This window comes from Strongylocentrotus purpuratus, unplaced genomic scaffold (genome assembly GCF_000002235.5).
Source record: "Strongylocentrotus purpuratus isolate Spur 01 unplaced genomic scaffold, Spur_5.0 spur5_scaffold_3, whole genome shotgun sequence".
NCBI classification, from domain to species: Eukaryota; Metazoa; Echinodermata; class Echinoidea; order Camarodonta; family Strongylocentrotidae; genus Strongylocentrotus; species Strongylocentrotus purpuratus.
In genome coordinates this window covers 21917060-21937026 of record NW_022145609.1, presented here as the reverse complement: position 1 = coordinate 21937026, position 19967 = coordinate 21917060, and the positions used below count along the sequence as shown (strand labels likewise).

Below are 19967 nucleotides of genomic sequence, written 5' to 3'. Positions count from 1 at the left end.
TCTCTTGAAAGGATTTTTCAAGGTTTTTTTTAAGGGATTTTTCTGTCTGACACCAATGTTGAAATAATCCCCTTTAAGGTCAGTGTAAAGTCAACGCGCTATCAATGACCCGCGCACAATTATATTAAAGCGCATTTAATGAGACGTGTTACTTTGTGATGTCACAATGCTTATCTACCTAAACGGCGCATGCGCAATGGCCCATCAAGAATCCTGATTTTAGTTATCCGTATTATTCGTAGCCTGTCTGTCACCAGTCTGTCACCGACGTAAATGAAAAAACTAGATTTCTAAAATCTGGTTAATTCAAGAAGGGTCTGGATTTTTCTGTGTGACACCGCCTATTGAGTAAGTAATTAGAAAAGTGCGCTTTATAAGTATTTATTATTATCATTATTATTACTTACATCTAAACTCTGCTCCTAGCCTGAGAAGCAATCTCAAAGGGAACACCTTAGCCCACGGTGTCTCCCACTTCTGGAGTAGGACAGCCACCAGGTAGGGGTGATCCGGTAGAACGAGTTTCTGCAGACACTGGAAGGTCGGCCTGATGTAGAGGAACCCCCCGTGTTCCCTGCTTCCTAGGAAGCCACCTCCAGCAAAGATAGTGTGGCTCATGTCTGTCACTGTGTTGCCTGAGAAAAAGGGAAGGGAAATATACAAGATATAAGCACCGTTTTTATTATCACTATTATTATTATAAACAAAAGGGCCTAATGATTGGACTTGTAGTTGTATATATTTCAAAGAAAACTTTTTCAGAGTGACATGGTGACATGGAGAGATTGTTGGGGCTTTCCCTAAAGCAAAATGATTACTCTGCAGTGATAAATACTCAATGACACAATATTGATGAAGTCTGGGTAGTAAATGTATAGCAAAATTTTTAGACATAGCCATTGATTGAGCATCTTAATCAGTATCACGTCCCCCCCCCCCCCTATAAATTTAAAAATATTTATACACACTAATATAGTTAATTCTAACATACATGTAGATATATAGAGATGTCATCTTGGATTCATAAAACATTTGCTCAACCTTTGTTTCAAATTATTTTTCAACTACTTATTCACACTATAGAAACGTTATACATGAATCCCCATCGACTTTTAGAAGTCATTCTGTAATGCTGCATCATTTCAAATTTTCCATCATATCTAAAATATTTTCAAAAATATTTCTATTTCAATGGTGACATGTTAAAGCTACTTCACAACAGCATGGCATAGTACTCTTGAAAACAAGATATAGATATCTAAAATTCAAAGTTTGCATAGTGTCTAGTCTGGATGAAAAGTCATGTTCTTTTGATGTCATTATGTAACAAAGCTATTTAAAATTCAATAATCAATAAATTTGATGAATTCTTGACAGGAAATTCAACAGTTGTGATGGTACCTGATATTAGTTTCTATATTGTACCATTAATCTGTAGATAACTACTGCAATGTTCATAATGTTCTTATCTCAAAACTGATTTTTTTTTTTTTTTTTTTTTTGGTGGTGTTTTTTGTTGTTGTTGTTGTTGTTGTTGTTGTTTTTTTTGGGGGGGGGGGGGGGTTGTGTGTGCGTGTGTGTTGTGTGTGAATGTCTTTTCGTAACACTTGGAAATGCCCATATCACAATGGCTCATGCAAACCCACCTCTCTTAGCGTCTTCATAGAGACTGTAGAGATGACAGAAGATGTCTCTTGGAATCGTCTTCTCGTCCGGTAGACATTCTAGGACGATCACCACCTCGTCCTGCCCGACTGTAGATAGACCCTTAGTGCTAAAACACCAACATGTCCTGTTCACACAGCAGTTCACTGAGGGTACAAAAGCCCAAGAATGGAATTAGTTTCTCAAATGAAGATCCATCCATATTTCACGTTTTACCCAGGGATGCCAGTTAGAATTGATCAGAGGGCCTGAAAATCACCTAGAATGAGCTGTTAAGTACACACAAAAGGCCTTAATTATGGTCTGAAAATAACTCGCCTGAATTCAGGCTACGGTATTGCCTGAAAACTAGCATCCCTATTTACCCCTTCTGTTTCTTATAGGACGACTTGTCCTGTAGAATCGATGTGTTTTTAATACCAATAGCTATCATTTCTCCTTTAATAAAACAGATACCAGTAGGTTACAGTTTTTTAAAGATATTTCCAAGGGAGAGATTTTACAAGAAAAATGCAAGTGGAAATAAAAGTCATTCAATGTATTAAAGTACGCTTTGTGAATGTTCATTTACTGTTTATAAACTTGGTGGCCAAGGAGGGATTAAAAAGCTTTACTTTACATCGTCACAGATATTTGAAATATATGCATCATAAAGTAGTGCAGTACAATAAAGGGATATATTATACCCGAAAATCAAATTAAAAAGTGTTGCTAACTCTCTACATGCATCTTTTAAAGTGATCATTTGTTTTACTCCACAGGGGTGAAAAAAGTTCATTTTGAGAGGTACAGCTCGACGGTCTCATTTGGTCATAAGGTCCAATATTAATATTAGAAAATCCAGAAACAAACTGCACCATTTCTTGAAATAATGATTCAACTTGCAAGAAAATCTCATCTTTAAAGACGCACAGAAGTGGGCTTTCATGAGGATTTCGACACAATTCAGGTGTTTACCCAATTGTCAATCATCAGAATTAGCCTTCAGTCTTATGAATGACAGGCCTTACGTTAGTCTTGTATTTTCCGCCAAGCGCCCCATATGGAAAAGTCATTATCTCACCCGAAGACCCTCTGGAAGACTGGTAAGGGGGGGGGGGGGGATTTCTTGATTGGACTACTGGTTTGCTGTGTGCAAGACTTGTGCACCCATTAATGGCATTTCCACCAAGTCTGGTGTCAGCGAATTATGATCTACTGCACATGGGAACTGACAACCATCACCTTTCAATAGGTCCAATTTACTTACAGTCTACTATCTGGGCCAGGACCATCAGGTTTTTGCTTAGAACGAATACAGCGGGTACAGGGTTGTCACCTGATAAGACAAAAAGAGAGCACAAAATTAAGTCTCAAAATAATACGCTTCTTTATTGTTCACTGAATATGAAATACAATAGAGTACTAAATATCTGTTTATGTCTATAGATACCACTTTTGGTAGATGCAAATTTGTACGTAAAATGACAATACTAATTTGTTCTTATAATGTTGTGCCCAGGTAACAAGTTTGGTATTTTCATTCACCACTCTATGATGTCAATATGATGTGAGATCTACCGCTACATGTGCATTTCTCAGCATGGCAAGCTATATGAAAGTATGGACAGTATTTTTACAGTCCATGCTATGTACGAGGCATGTATCTTTCATATCATGCCAAGAAACACAAGATATAAATGAAATGTGATCAAGCTACCATAAAAGGCTGTATAGACTTATCACTTGAATGAACTTGACATTTTGTCTTTCTTTTTGAGATAACATTGTGTAAATAGCACATTGTTGCAATGGAACCACCTTAGAAAAACATGTTAAAACAATTTAAAATACATCACTAGGGCTAAAATTAAATTGAGAATAATATTAAATCGAAAAATGACTTACTCTTCAAATCATTCAGAATTTTCTCTGTGTTGGGATTGTCATCCACAGAAAACTCTGCAAGTAAAAGAGAGATAGTAGGAAATCGATGGACTAATAAAAAGTCTTCTTCAAACGTGGGCTATTTCATATTTTGAAAGGCACTCAAAATTGCACGGCTTTAATAAAGAACAAGGTTTGCACTGTCTAACATCAGTCACTGTGTAAGTATATATGGGAAACGACAATACATATTAATATACATACATGGTGAAAACATAAGCATGGGACCAAATACACAAAATCAATTTCTTTCAGCATTTGTAATCCAAGCCATCACCAATATATAATTCTGCCATGAGAAATATCCACTATTTAACATTTATATATCATAAGGGCTTATTCTTCCTTCAAATGGTCACAGACAAAATGGCGGCACTAAAGGGATCTAGTTTTACTTACCTCCCTTCACCTCCGTGGTGAGGATGACAGGAGGGAGTCTAGATTCATCCTCCGGTATGAGGCTCTTGTGCCATCCCTGACGTTGCAACCGTCTTCGGTTCCCACCCTGTAACTCGGGGATTCCCCGGATGGACGTGGGGATGTTCTGGGCCGACGAGTCACCGGTGGTTGGTATCGAGATGACCCCACCCCCGGTGGACGGAGGGCTCTCTGTCTCATGGCCGCTAGTGTCCTTACCCGGGGTAGTGCCGTCCGAGAAGTGGACGCTCCTTCTCTCTTTCAGTCTTGAACCTGTAAAAATCGTCACAATGGTGGTGATGATAACAAAACAGGTTATGTTAAAAATAATTCAATATAGAATTACAATATATTTACCTTACACATTTCTTCTCCCTGTTTGGTTAATCGATGTAATAAATATTTGCACATCTTTCAACATTTCTTTTAAATAGTCTCAGAAACTCGTTCCCACCACTATTACCTCAATTCCCTGTCAATCAATCAAACTCATCTACAAGTTTTTTTTTTTTCCAATTACAAAGATCAAAAATTGCAACATACATGTATAAGTATTTTACCATGAATGGTAAGCCTGTCCAATGTCACTATTTTAACGTATATTTTAATGTGACATGAATTTTTACATATTACATAGACATGTGTCAAAATAGACCACACCCCCCCCCCCTCTCTCTCTCTCTCTCTCTTAACTGTTGAATTTTCACAAATTAGACAGACATGTGTCAAAATAGGCCACACCCTCTCTCTCTCTCTCTCTCTTAACTATCAAATGTTCACAACTTCGACAGACATGTGCCAAAATAGGCCAACCCCTATCTCTCTCTCTCTCTCTCTCTCTTAACTATTGAATTTTAACAAATTAGATAGATATGTGTCAAAATAGGCCACACCTCTCTCCCTCTCTTAACTATTGAATTTTAACAAATTAGACAGACATGTGTCAAAATAGACCACCCCCCCCCCCCCCCCTCTCTCTCTCTCTCTCTCTATTTAAGCAGCTGCCTGTATCAAGCGTAAGAGTCATAAGCTGGAGAAAAAAAAATTGAATTCTATTCACCATCCGAGACAGGTCTTCTGAGCACAGACTTGCCCCTCTGGATGGCATTCTCCGGTGTGGATGCAGCAGCAGGTTCTAGGGTCTGTGCTACGGCTTGGTGTGCAGGAGAACCTGCTGGGCTGTTCTCTACGGATGTGTTCCCGCCCTGCCTCCTGACCCTCTCTAGGGCTTCAGCTGAAAGATGAAAATAATAATAATACATTCAAACCTGTCTACAGCGACCGCCCAAGGGAAACACAAAAAGTGGTCTTTGTAGACAGGTGGTCTTTGTAGACATGTTCCTTTAGTACGTGTTTCAATGAGAAACCATTTTCAAGGGAAACAAAAATTGTGATCCTTCTAGACAGGTGGTCACTAAAGCAGGTTTGGCTGTAATAATCTGTTCTTCTATAGCATATATCACATGTATAAAGTCCCTATGCGCTTCTAAAGAGCTATGGAAATGTTTACCCTAGTCAGAACCAGAATTAGAAAACTGTCGAGGGGCATTGGAAAAGTTTGATAGTTTGATATCGAAATCAAGAGGAATCAGAAGTTACTTGTCCAGGGGAGTGTTTCACAAAGACTAAGATCGAATTTAAGTTGGACTTAACTATGGCAGGTCGTTCATGCCACTGTTTGCTCTCACCATTATGATCTTTAGACATTTTTTCCTTCAATAATGAATTATCAAAATGTGTAATTTCTGTAGATTTGTGACCATGATTTGTACGCCCCTTGAGAGACCAATGCCAGTATAAAATGGTGAGAACAAACAGTGGCATGAATGGCCTGCCATAGTTAAGTCCAACTTAAAGTCGATCTTAGTCTTTGTTAAACACTCCCCTGGTATCTGTATCTTCACGGCTAGTTCAGATATGACGCGGCACAACCGTGACGTAGAGGTGTCGTGGTCGAGTGGATAAGTCACCGGACTGTGGATCACAAGGTCCGCGGTTCAAGTCCCGCCGCGGCACTAATGTCCTTTGGCAAGACATTGATCTACATTTGCCACTCTCCACCCAGGTGTTAAAATGGGTACCCGGTAGGATGCGAAAGCTAATGTGGTTTGATTAGCAAGTGGCGCTTGTAAAATGGCGACTGGCTGGAATGCTCCCCAGGGAGTGGAGAATGTGCATACCTTGTGTGTGGGTAAGCCTGAATCCGATGACCGGGGTAATAATATGTTCCGCGCCTAGAAACGTAGTATTAGGCGCGTTATAAATGTGAGCTATTATTATTACACGTAAAGCGTTATACGCTTCACATCTCTGAATGTTATAACAGAGCTCAGTGAATACACATGAGCCCTTTGTTGTGCGCAGTTACCATACATTTACGCATAAAAAAAACAGTTTTTTTTTTTGCAGCGGTTCACCGCACCAGGGGGGTGTTTCACAAAGATCCTAAGTCGAACCCATCTCTAAGTTGGACTTAAAAGTTATGGAAAGCCATTAGCATCCTTGAAAATATTTTGTAAAAGTTATTTTAATAGGCATAAAATGTTGATTCAAATCATCCGTATTTTCTATTATCATGGGAGATTTCATGTTCTTGATGTGGAATTTATGGAAAGGCTAAAGTACTTGATTTTTCGCATTTGAATATATTTTATTTTAAGGCTACAAATGGCTCTCCATAACTTTTAAGTTCAACTTAGAGTTAAGTTCGACTTAAAATCTTTGTGAAACACCCCCCATATCTGAACAAGCCTTAACCTGGACAATTCCTTTCAAAGAATGGACTACCTAATACAGGACTGTTTAAATTCAAGAGAAAAGTTCTGTGACACAAGTATGAATCTTTGAACACAAAGATAAATAATAAAATAATAAAAGTGGCTACTTCTATAGCGCACAGCTTCAATACCAGGATAGCTTCAATACCGGTGGTCATTATCTTACATTATTATTTGAGTCGCAAACCTTGGTGGCAGCAGTTGCCTTATTCATCTTTTGGCAGTTTTTTTTAGAGTAAATTACACAAAATTCAAATGAAAACAATAATCAGAGGTTATTTTTGTTACCACCCAGGCAATTAAGACAGGGTGTTTTTCAAGCCCTCATGATATACATGTATACATTACATACTGTATATGTATGGCTCAGATATGATTAACATTCCTCAACTTTTAGAGAGAGATAGAGAGAGAGGGAGGGAGGGAGTGAGAAAGTGAGAGAGAGAGAGTGAGAGTGAGAGAGAGAGAGAGTGAGAGAGAGAGAGTGAGAGTGAGAGAAAGAGAGAGATAGACAAACCTGTGAGTATAGCATTGAGACATGCCACGCAGACCCTGGCTTCCTTGCTATCCATGTACCTCAGTCTTACACGAACATTGCAACACCTGGAGCAAAACACCTGTGCAAAAAAATTCAAGCGGAAAATGATGACTGTTTTACAATCCTTCCACATCGCAGAGTTTTGATGTATGCATGACATATAACAGATGTGGAATGCCAAAAGGGGTTAAGGGGGAATTCTATTGCAATATATTATTCTCATGGCTAACTAGATATTTTGCATTCCTATGTCCGAAAAAAATATATTTCTCCTGAAGAAATCAGCTTTTATGAGGGTCGCAGAAAATATGTTTGATTTACAAATGAAGGAAGGTGGAGAGGTAAATTTTAAGAAACCGATTCAGAAATTCATAAGAGGCGACAACTTTGTAGACCTAAACTGTTAATTACATACAGAGGGTATTTGCCGCGTAATATCTGAATGAGCTTTAATTGTTCATCCTCTCATTACAAAACTAAAGGACTAAAATAATCCTTGCCAAAATCTGCTACATGCGGCCTTCTACAACGCACAAAATGAACAAGTGGGTTTATTTTAGTGTCCTTCAATCAAGATCCATGATTCAAACAAGAAATACACAATGAAAAAAATAACGCGATCACGAGAACAGGACGTACGTACATGTATGGACGGACGGACAACCCGAAAAAATAAAATGAAATACTGTACCTTCCCACATGCTCTGCAATGATGTCTTCTTTTCCTGAAGGTGAATTTCAGGTCACAACCCATGCAGGAAGGCGCGTCTGAGTCTGGGATCCAGATGGGTGCAACATCGCCTGGCACAGCTTCGCCATCTCCTGAAGCTTGTACTGGTAACATGTGTTGAGCATTCAAAGCATTGTTCTGAGCCGTCATAGGGTCCAATCCCTCAGACACAGCAAACTCCCCGTTCTCAACAACACTGGGATCACCAGCCATGTTCCCATTGGGCGAAGGCATTGTCCCATTTTGGCTTTGATCAACCGGAAGAACCATGCCCGGCGTCAGGGAGACATTGGGCGGAGCCACGAAGTGGGGGTTACGAGATTGATCAATTTCGTTCATGCCATCTGCGTGCTCACTAGCATATCCATTCATTTGTTCTGATCCTCCCATGCCAAAGTCAAGGGTTAGACCCTGACGGGAAACATTCCGCTCTGTGTGCGTTGCTTGTTCGACCTGCTGGTAAGATGGAGGGTCGGGCGGTAAATTATGCAACGACTCCTCAAGGTTTGCTTCAACACCCATCTCTGGAGACATTGAAGGTGGAACCGGTTGAGCCGTTGAGAGTTCGGGAGGAGCCCCAGCTGGAACTGTAAAATTTTGTATTGGGGCAAGATCCTGAAGCCTGCTGTTTGCACTGACTTGATGGCCAAAGTCTGCATGATTGTTCATAGGGCTTGATTGGTGAGATGTGTTCCGTTGCCTTTGATGCTCTTTGTCACCGGGAGCAAGATCTTGCTGCCCAATTTGGTGGCTGGTAGTATTGCTCATCAAAGTGTCAGGGTTAACTTGGTGTCTTCCATTCACCATCTTTGGCAGTAGAGAATCATTGAGGTTGTTTTCAGATTCTGTGGTTATTCCGAAACCAAGGGTGCTCATAGCTGGATGGACGCTTGAAGCAGGGCTAGGGTCACCAGAAGGATGCCCACCAGTAGAATCTGGTAACTGCTGGTTAGTTTGCATAGATGGACTAAAAGTGTTGGACAAACCAGCAGGCACAACCTCCTCTTCTGTTGAAGATTCAAACTGAGGTTTGCCTCCATAAAAAGGGTCCACGTTGGCTAGCTCATTGTCATTTCCTTTAGAGTTGTTCACATCCAACCTATATTGTTGATCAAGAATCTTAGACAAAGGGCTGATTCTGTCATCGGCATTGTCCTGATCATCTGGAATGCTCAAGAAATTGCTGTGAGGTGTAATGCTCAAGTTCTGTGGTGCTGAACTGTCATTGTGCAGTGTTGTCTTTGTGTTTGATACAGGGCCACTTAGTTTGGGAGGTACCGTGGCAGTGCTTGGAGGTGCACCGTTAGAATTCAGTGGTATCGTACCTGGAGCTGTAGGTAATACACTGCTTTCCATGTTGCTTCTACCCTTGTTCACCATATGATCTTGCCCTGTCAAAATGTAAGGTGACTGATCGTCCATTCCTAGCACGGGAACATCCTGCTGTGGTGGACCTAAATTGGGGAGTGTTCCATCCCTCCGTAAAACATCGCTTCCAGACACATCGTATGCCAGTGGCTTTGAATCAAGATCCTCTAACTCATCAAGTTCCGACTGAGAAACTGTCACGTTGGATAGAGTACTAAATCCAACAACTGGTGGTGTCTCAGTGACTCTAACCACATTCGATGGTGGTTCCTCCTTTGCCTGATCCTTGTCGCTTGTGTTCTTTAGAGGGCTCTGTTCTGGGGTCTTGTAACCCAACTGCTTGGGCCTTGCACCCTGTCTCATGTACTCCTGCATGGTCTCTGAATCCACTGGCGGAGTGCTGGAGCTAGAGGTATAACTGCTTGGAGAACCCTTCTCCAAAGTGTTGTCTTTGTTCGCTTCTGCAGAATCCACTTCTGTTGTCATCCGCTCTACAGGTTTTTGAATACCACTGCTCTCAAGTGAGTCACGCTCTTCAAGAGATTGCTTTTCATCTTCATACTGAAGTGTTCTACTGTTTGGAAGTTCATCCATTGAGTTTTGCTCTATTCCATTTGTTGTACCAGAATAGTCATCATGCTGTTCACTCTTGTCTCCAAAGCTAATTGGAGTAGACTTAACTGATGTGTCAGACACGATTCCTGAAGTCTCTGAGTTGCCCTTTGATAATGCCATTTGTGAAAAACTGGACACTGAACTTTGATCAAAATTGCTGTCCATTTTTAATGCATTTTGCTCATTCAAATGCAAGTTCAAATTTTGTTGTTGCGATTCAACAGGTTGTTCTGTAGGCGGTGAGGAGTCTATCTTGTCCAAATCACCTATCGACATTGATCTAGTGGAGTTACTAGACATGTACGTTGTGAAATCTTGCCGATCCAGCTGGGAGTTACTGTCTGAATACATGACCTCGCTACCGCTTTCACCGTTTTCATCAGAGGCGATTTGTTTCGATGGTTCTGCTTCCTTCTCGGCAGCCAAGCTCTCCTGAAGGGCCGAGAGTAGAGAAGATGGCTTGGCGGATGGTGCAAAGTCTGCCTCAGACAAATCGATCAGAAGATCGCTCCCAGAATTGCTGGACGCTGCATCCGACTGTGACCGTTGATCACCATCCACAGCACCGTTGGTCAGCCCCCCTCGCTGTACGTCCTCTACGGAGAGGCCATTGGTGTGCGGTGTGGGGTGGGCCAGGTTAAAGTCAGGCTTGCCAGGGCTCGACATGGTGGAGGCTTGGGAGCCCGACCCTTGAAGGTATGATGGAATGGCTTTCCAGTTGGCGTGCTGGACACCAGGTGCCAAGGATTCTGAAGATGGAGAGAAAGAGAGAGGGAGAGAGAGAGAGATATTATTAAATGTCTTGTTTTTGATCATTTTTATATTTTCAAAATATATTGTATCTGTGCATAGTTCATGTACATGCACAAACATAGATATTTTGTAGTACATTAAAGATACAGGTGAGTTCTGGTAATGCAATTGCATTGTGAAAGAAAAGGTGTGGAATGGATCAGAAAAAGTGGATCATGTAGCAAGGTTCTGAAGTCATCAAAATCATAATAAATTTGGCCCAGTCTTGGTAAAGTAACAAGCACTGTACACAGAAAGATGTATATGGGACTACACAAATGGTGTCGGGCTAGTACTACCTGATTTTCTTATCTTTCTATGGTCATTTCTCAGCCAGTATACATTTTCTTCCAAAATTGTTTGGCACATGTAATCTTGAACATTCAGTGTACCGGTAAGTTTCGTTTGATTTTGTGAGAATTCAATTCTTTTGTTAAACCAGAACTCAAGTTTATCTTTAAGAAGCAAATAGAGGTTTAGCTGATTGTACAATACATGTATGTACATGTAACCTTTATACATACTGGTATGCAGTGTGTACATGTACATGTACATATACATGACCGATTTAAAGAACCAATGCATACATTTAATACGCTGTATGGGTATTTGGTACACATAAAAATTCAAAAATAAAAACCAAGTACCGGTATATATCCAAGATCAAAGTCTCTCTACAACGTTCCCCACTGTGCGACACTCAAGATGACAGTTGCAAGTACTCAAAACTGTTACAGGCATTAAACCTTCTGGAACGTACAATTGTTACGATTGGCATTTTGTAGGAGTTACTGATGTTATGGAAGAGTCCTCGTTCATTTATACAGTACAATGTACGTCACAGTAACTTTACAACGAAAAAAGAAAGAAGCCAATTTGAAATATACAGTGACCATACACATCACTCTTCCCTTTTAATACTGTTCAATGATATATTTTCAAACTTTTAGCAATCTCTTTTTCTATGAGTATTTAATATCATATAATGTACATGTATTGCACAATTAAATTTTATAATTAATACATGTTTACAATATAAATGATACTGCTGAATGCACACTCTCTAAAATGTATGGGTTACACCCAAACTTCTTGTTTTGCCACTTCAATAGATATTTACACTCATATAATCCTACACTCCCTCATTTCATTTCTTTAAATTGTGGAATTTCATGGAAGTTTCCACGTCAGCTCTATGATTTCAAGGTCTTCCATTCTCCAATGACAAAAGTCAAGTTCAACTATCATACACATAGGAAAATCCTAGGTAGAATATCCATTTGTTTTACAGTATCACTTTTTTGTCAAGGTGCTCAAAACACGATGCCGAAATATTGGCCCCATTCCGGCCTTTCCTGAGTCTGCATGTATCCTGATGATCCCTTCCTAATCCATTACTGCAGACATGTCTGAGAGAGAGTGGGGCCAATTATGATCCAATTAAATGGCAATCATGTCATACTTGTCATTCTATCTACACCTACACTTGACAACCATGGCCAGAGCAAAGACTTAATTCTGGCCAGACTCGGTCACAATGTCCTTACAGCCTACAAAGGAGAGGGGGCAGGAGAGGGTGAGAATTAACTCTGGCAGAGACGCAACCAGATTTTTTTATTTCATGCAAAGGGGGGCAATAAACTTTCTAAACAATAAATTGACAAAGCAACCCAAACTGTAAAATCATGATAGCTGTTGTCAATATATCATTTTGTGCAAGCTGGATACAGATTTCCTCGGACTCCCAGGATGCCTACTGTGTGTTCAAGTTTTGTTTAATAAATCATATTTGCACATACCGTACATACTGTACATGTAGACTAGTAGGACAAAAGCACACTTTAAGTGGAGCTACATGTACAGTATACATCTGAATCATACCGTAATTAACGGTGTATTAACCGCACTATTTTGCCGCCGAAAAAACGTCACAGTTTCGATTGATGCCCCTTCACCTGGCACTATGCCTGGCAATGTCTCCCAGCTCAGTAATCGGTGTGTTGACTCACCACTCAGAAACTAGAACAACACTCAAATTTGTCTGTCATCTTGGTTTGACAGTAATCTTTCTGATAGATTTCAATATGTAGTTGATAAAAATAATTCCCCCAATTTTTCTTCTATTACACGGCGTACCACAAGGTTCTATCCTAGGTCCTCTACTGTTTTTTAAGTCGGCAAAAAAAAGTGCAAAAAAAAAAAATCTGCAAAAAAGAGGGGTGCGGTTAATACACGAGGGCGGTTTATACAACGTTAATTACGGTACACAAAAATTGAGACACTCGTTCAATGTTAAAAAAACCTCACCAATATCGCTCTTTCAGGGAACAGCCAACATGCATGTCGTGAGATCTAGACTAATGTAAAAAACATGTGTACTAATTAACAATACTTGAAAGAAATTGAGATACATTAATCTCCTACACATTCCATGTACAGGTATGCATTCATGCAGAGACTAGCTGTCAACAGATTTGAGCAGATTGATGCAAATGGACCGTAAAATGGATCTGTACTGCAAATTCTGTCTCGTTCATTGTGTGTACCGTGCCTGTACATTGTACATGTACACTGTAAATGTACATTTGCTATGCATTGAATTTTCTAAACTAAATATTCATGTAAAAATCTGGATTTACTAATTAAGGCCCAAGTCTTGTTCAAAACTTGGAAAAGTAAATCATTTTAACCAATTTATATGCTGATTATATATATCATCGCTCAAGTTTTTCAATGGCCTGTGTTTTCATCAGGAGAAAATAGTGTAATATAATTATAAGTTGCACAAGACAGGCATGCATGGGGCATCAGAAATTTCAGCAAAAATTTACATTTGTTGCTGATTTGTTAATCCAATGCCCCAATTGCCTCAAATGCATTTAATCTTCTCAGTAAATGACCTTTCTTTTATAGTTACACGTATTTAACTATTAAACACAGCATGATACAGCTGCATACAATGCACAAGGTCATTCACTGCCATCATAATAATATGATCAGCTGATTGCATGTCTACTCAGGTTAATATACTACAGACGTTCCAGTTGTCATACACATATAGTGGCCACAACAGCCTATTAGAGCCTACATTACCCAGATATGTACAGCACACAACGTTCCACTGTAAAGTACAGCTTGCCTAGTATACCCAGCCGTACATAAGAGAGAAAGAGAGTGATTGAGAGGGAGTCATATTAACAGCAAAGTGAATCAACGGCCATCTGTGTACTGAGCCTAATGCCGTCCAATGACTCATGCTAGCTTTTCACAGTAGGACAGACTAGACTGAGTTGTTTATTATTCCTACAGACCTTTTAAGGTACTTACCCGAAACTGCTTTAAGAAAATCACTCTTTTGTGAAGAAAAGAAAGATGGATATACATGTAAGTCGTAATAATGGTACAGAATGATACAGGACTGCATGAATATACATGCATTGTGTACAATTGTTTTTTTGTATAAATACATATAGCGTAAAATCCATTAAGAGTTGCTCCATGCGCTTTATATAAGAAATTAGTGACACACAGACAACAACAACAACATAAATTAAGAGAGAGATATAAAATAAACATTTAGTTAATGAAGAGGTATAATACCGGTAGGCCTACTATATCTCTTTACAATAATACTAATGTTGTAATATTATTATAATTTTATGAATTGCAAACTGTACTTAAACATTGTTTTTTAATATTATTTTTTTAAATAACAACAAAAAAACGAGTTTTTTTTGTTTATAATACACTGTACTTTGCAGTTTTGTTCAGTTGTACAAGTAAGTTTATTGAAAATAATTCTTCACATTCTCATGACACCTACATGTACATAGCTGCCTACATTGGCACACATGTACTCTACATGTAGGCCACAAAACTCAAAATAAATCAAGCATCACATTATCGCACCTCACGAACACTACCTACATGTAGCTCCAATCTATGCATTACTCTCATAGCCTACATGTAGATGCATAACAGTAAAAGTCATGGTGAAATAAAAAAAATACATTAAAGCTTAAGACCAGTTATGGTCATGCGATTGCATTGTGAAAGAAATGGTGTGAAATCGATCAAAAAAGGTTGATCATCTAGCATATAAGTATTGGTGTGTAGTGCAAGGTTCTGGAATCATCAAAATGATAAGAAATTTGGCCAAGTCTTCATAAAGTTAGAAGCACTGTACACAGAAAGATGTATATGGGACTACACACACATGCGCGACACGTGCATTTCATATCTCTCAACAAGCAAGAGATACACTAATTTACCAAATATATCAATTAGTAGGCGGTTTCCCATCAAAATTTTTATCATCATGTACATGTACATGTAATATTCAAAACATATTCTTTCACATGATTGGTAATAAGAGCTTCCATTTCTTTTTTTGAAATTGGGGCGATTCCAATTAATACTGGTCTTTACCTTTAAAAGTTATGATACTGTTTGCAGCTTAGTACACCAACACAACTAAAGATGATTGAATCAGGGAGGTCCCTCGATCCCACCTCCCTGCATGATTGAATGTAAACACAGATCTATACAGTAATAGAGGCTTGCATGTAACATCCTGCTGCACAGTTTGAAGTCCATCCAATGCATTCTAATGTATTACATACATGTACAGGTGTACAGTATTTTATGCTACGACTCTGCAACATAATTCATGGTGTGTACGTCGAAATACATGCTCATTCATCCTACCTAGCTGCACTACATATTAAGTCATAATGAAACTACACTTTCTCACACAACCTACCTGTACAGTATCTTCACCTCCAGTCACTAATGGTTCGCTCCAGCCTAATATGAACCCATCTTACAGTAAAATCCAGTCTAGTGGGATATTAATTATGCGTGCATGTCTCCGCTTAAGCTCGGGGGACGGCAAAATGTGCCAGATGCACACAAGATGAACGAATGTTATGATCCTGACTTCATTGAGATTAAGGGCTCCATTTCTTGAGATGGGGGAGTGGAGAATGGCACGATCATACAAATTCTCAATCAAGCTTCCACTCAAACTCGAAGTCTATCAAATCTGCACTGTACACAGTATATCCAGTATGTATAGAGAGTGCATCCTACAGTGTACACTGAATTCACTGTAAATTTCATTAATAAATCATAATCCTTTGGTTAAATGCACAAAAATGGTGCTTCGAAGATGCGTAGCACTGATCAACAAAGACAGCAGGAAGTCTACAATAATTTAGAGCATTGTCAAAGACTTGCCAAGAACCTTTCCCTTGCTTTCAATCACAGGAAATACATTGTTTGGCCACAGAACAAACTTTGTGTCTAATATAGCCGGCCCTCCCTGATTCATGCGGAGAAGAACTGTCCTGTAACTGAATCCTACACTCCATTATTATTTGGTCTCGACCTCTGCCTAAACTCAACAAAGCCTGACCGAGTTTGATGGGTTTATCACAATAAAAACTTTCCCGTTCTGCCTACGAGAGTCAATGAATTTATTTCTGCACAATACTGGGTGTTTTTTTCCTTCAAACTGACAGGACTTTCCTGTCAATAATGAAGGCTTGTATTCCAAAGAGATTGCCTTTTCCCTAGCTACCCCAGATTCTAAAGAAGAGGTTTGTAGTTTAAGTGACGAGCACTGTGCCTGGGTGTACATGTCATGCATCCCTAGATTCAACAGGAACTCAGGAAATTGAAAGAGGAATTTGACTTGACGGGTACTACAAACACAGCCCTAGCTTGAAATCTCTTGTACAACAAATTGATGCATGACAAGCGACAAACATGATTAATATCTGTGCATATTGTGTTTTCTTATAGAATCTATTACTCCGGTAAATGTTTCAACACTCATCAAATCCTTTTTTCTTCTTCATCCTCAGTCATTCAGTTCAAATTATTAAAAATGTGACTGCCTCTCCAATATCCTGGTTTAAATCATTCTTGGAATATCACGATGAGAACATATTCTTACATGTACTTACTGTACATGTATGTCAATTGATCTTTATGACTTTTGACCCAAAGTTCAGAACTTGTCCCCCTAAAGTGATGCATACTAGCTACAGAGTTCAAGTTCACAGATAAAATTACGGTAGCTAAAAGTAGTCATTGATTTGGTCAATTAGCAAGGTTATAAAATCTTTAATTTAAAGTAACTTGACTTGCTGATTTTTGAAAATTATCCTACAGTGTACTGTACATGTACTTTCCTTCAAATATAATCAGATTGTCTTCCTACGATGATATACGGTATACCGTAATTAACGGTGTATAAACCGCCCTCGTGTATTAACCACACCCCTCTTTTTCGCCCTAAAAAAAAAAGAAAAAAAGAAAGCCAGGTCCGTGAGTCAATACACCGATTACTGAGCTGGGAGACATTGCCAGGCATAGCGCCAGGTGGAGGGGCATAAATCAAAACTTTTTTTTTTTTGTGTGTGTACCGTGTATCAGACGCACCCCCCGACTTTGAATTTTTTTCGGCGGCAAAAAAGTGTGGTTAATACAACGTTAATTACGGTACACCAAGATTGAAGTTCATGTAATGTACCTCAAGTGGTTCTTTACACATTGCCATCAAAGTCTACAACCTGATTCTTCATAAATTGACCTCTATGACCTTTGACTTACTGTACTAACCCCAAAATATAATCAGATTGTGTTTCTATAATGAAACACATACATTCTATCACCAGGTTTGAAGCTAGCTCAATACCTCTGTTGGTAATGAGGCTAATGCTTGAATTTGACCTCTATGACCTCTGAAAAATATTCACTGGATTTGCTCCAAAATAACAAAGCATCAATCTGTAAATTATCTTTGCTATTAAATGTGAACAATCAAGCCTTAGGAAATAAATGTAGCACTGTGAGTGATTAATACTACAGGGGATTATCAAAATGTAATCCAAAATGTACGCCTATGGGCTTTAGTTCCTTATCTGTATCGATCATACATGTACTCGCTCTTCCTTTTGCAATCCTGTCCTTCATTCCCAAGGGCGTAGCCAGGATTTCATTTTAGGGGGGGCGGTAGTGAGCACGCGAAGCGTGCGAATCACTTTAAGGGCGCGCGAAGCGCGCTCCCTAGGGGGGTGGGTGCAGGGAGGGGGGAGTTTCCCCCTTTGAAAGAAGCTTTGAAAGAAGACGATTCGTTGTACCTTTCTCGACTCGTAATCCTTGTCTGAATTCAGTCCCTCCCCCCTCTTGCGCGAAGCTTTGACGTTTCATTATATTACTAGAGAAAGGAGACGATTCGTTGTACCTTACCCGACTCTTAATCCCTGTCTGGATTCTGTTCCCCCCCCCCCCCCCTCTCTCGCGCTTTGAAGCTTTGACGTTTCATTAAATTATTAGAGAAAGAAGGCGATTCGTTGTACCTTTCCCGACTCTTAATCCTTAATTTAAACTCAGTCTCCCCCCTTCCCGCGCGAAGCGCGGAAGCTTTGACGATTCGTTGTCCGTTGTACGATTCGTTGTACGTTCTCGACTCTTTTTCCCTCTTTCTTCCTACGTCCTCTTTCTTTTTTTTCTTCTCTTTCTTTCTCTTTTTTTTTTTGGCCGGCGTTTTGGGGGGGGGGCGACCGCCCCCACCGCCCCCCCCTGGCTACGCGCCTGTTCATTCCATAGTAGAATTGAACTTTGCACCTTTTTTGGGGGGGGGGGATGTGAAGCAAATTTAGAATCAGGTCTAGAAAACTGTCAATGCACAAACAGGATATCCCGACGTGGCTGATATATTATACTTAATTGCCATCAAAGTTGAACATTGACCACTCATTTCCAGGGAATATCAAATTTTGTATTGTAAAATGATGTGCATTTCCATGTACATGTAGAAATCAGTTTTGTTCTTGATTGAACAACACCATTCAAGAAAGGGGAATCCAAGCGTTGTAATAATTTTTCATTCGCATAAAGAAGGAAAAAAACAAGAGAAAGAGAAAATTGAGAAACCGTATGGCTAAAGTTTGAAATACCGGTAAATTGGACCAATTAATAAGAAAGATTATGAGACAGAGTGTTTGAAAAATGAGATCATGGCACGTGGGAAATATTGTACAAGATTACAAAACGCTAGTACATGTACATGTATGTGATGTCACTGTCAAAAAAATTCCTGCATATTGGACTAGTGTACTTGAGACCCAGAGTTCAGTATGTACATTACATTGTTTACATTGTGTAAGGTACAATATGTAGATCATCTGTCATGACTAAGAATCATTGCCAAATATTGTCATATCTTTTTATAGTTGTAGAATGCCTTTCATCAGGCCAAAGACAGTAAAAACATACATGTACATGTATGTGTAATTTACTGTAAAAGTAAACACATGAAGAGGCTTTTAACAGTAAGAATATATGACTTGCTACTTTATGCACTGTAAGCTCTTCATGTGCATGTACATGTGTATAAGTAGTATGTACAGTACATTATAATAGTGTATGTCGGCACCATGTTATGACTAATTTGAACTGTACAGTACATGAACAGGGTACAATAGAGAAACATACACACTTCACAGTTTATATAGGATTACTATTGTGGCACAGCCAATCCTCTGTACAGACTTGCATGCATGGCCCTCGCGTACACAGATAACGTGTGGCGCGCGCGCCACGCGTTAAAAAAAAATTTTTTTTTTTTTTTTTTTTTTTTTTTTTGAAAAATCAGAAAATTCCAGATTTTCTGGTCCTAGAAATCCCCCCAAAACAGAATATTCTGAATTATTCGTAATGGTTGGCAGGTATGGTATTAAAAATTCATCAAATTACTTGTAATACTTGTAAAAAATAAATTTGGGGGGGGGGGTCAAATTTTCCCTCGGGTCGCGCCACGCGTTTTTAATTTCTTGGCGAGAGGCCTGCTTGCATGGTACATTGAAATTTACAATGTCAATCAGCTGGGCAAACCAAAATACAGGCTTAGATCTGAATGCTCTCATACCTTCCAAATGTCACTTTTGGGAGAAATATTTCTGTTGCTTTCCACACCATTTTGTCCATATGTTGGTTCATTATTTCTCTTTACATTACTTGTGAAATAACTTTTGATATTTTTTACTCGCACGTCACTGTTTTACTGTATAAAGAAATTATACACCCTTTTGTTGTCTGCACCTGCACCTGCTGTCACAACACATCCCAT

The 19967-nt window shown here is 39.3% G+C and overlaps 1 protein-coding gene across 2 annotated transcripts in view; it reads right to left on the bottom strand.

The window, feature by feature from the left end:
• Nucleotides 1–19967, bottom strand: part of LOC575625 — a 35063-nt gene that overhangs the window by 9284 nt on the left and 5812 nt on the right. Inside the window, exons 1-9 of one of the 2 annotated variants that reach the window (XM_011666464.2) lie at nt 15591–16741; nt 8015–10785; nt 7303–7402; nt 5069–5242; nt 3991–4281; nt 3553–3606; nt 2915–2983; nt 1647–1811; nt 408–635 (exon numbers count right to left, since the gene is read on the bottom strand). In XM_011666464.2, coding sequence (XP_011664766.1) covers nt 408–635; nt 1647–1811; nt 2915–2983; nt 3553–3606; nt 3991–4281; nt 5069–5242; nt 7303–7402; nt 8015–10702 — 3769 coding nt within the window. In that variant the 5' untranslated portion in view covers nt 10703–10785; nt 15591–16741. Of the gene's footprint in view, nt 1–407; nt 636–1646; nt 1812–2914; nt 2984–3552; nt 3607–3990; nt 4282–5068; nt 5243–7302; nt 7403–8014; nt 10786–15590; nt 16742–19967 lie in introns of those variants that run through there. The other variant, XM_776012.5, reaches the window with a different exon arrangement.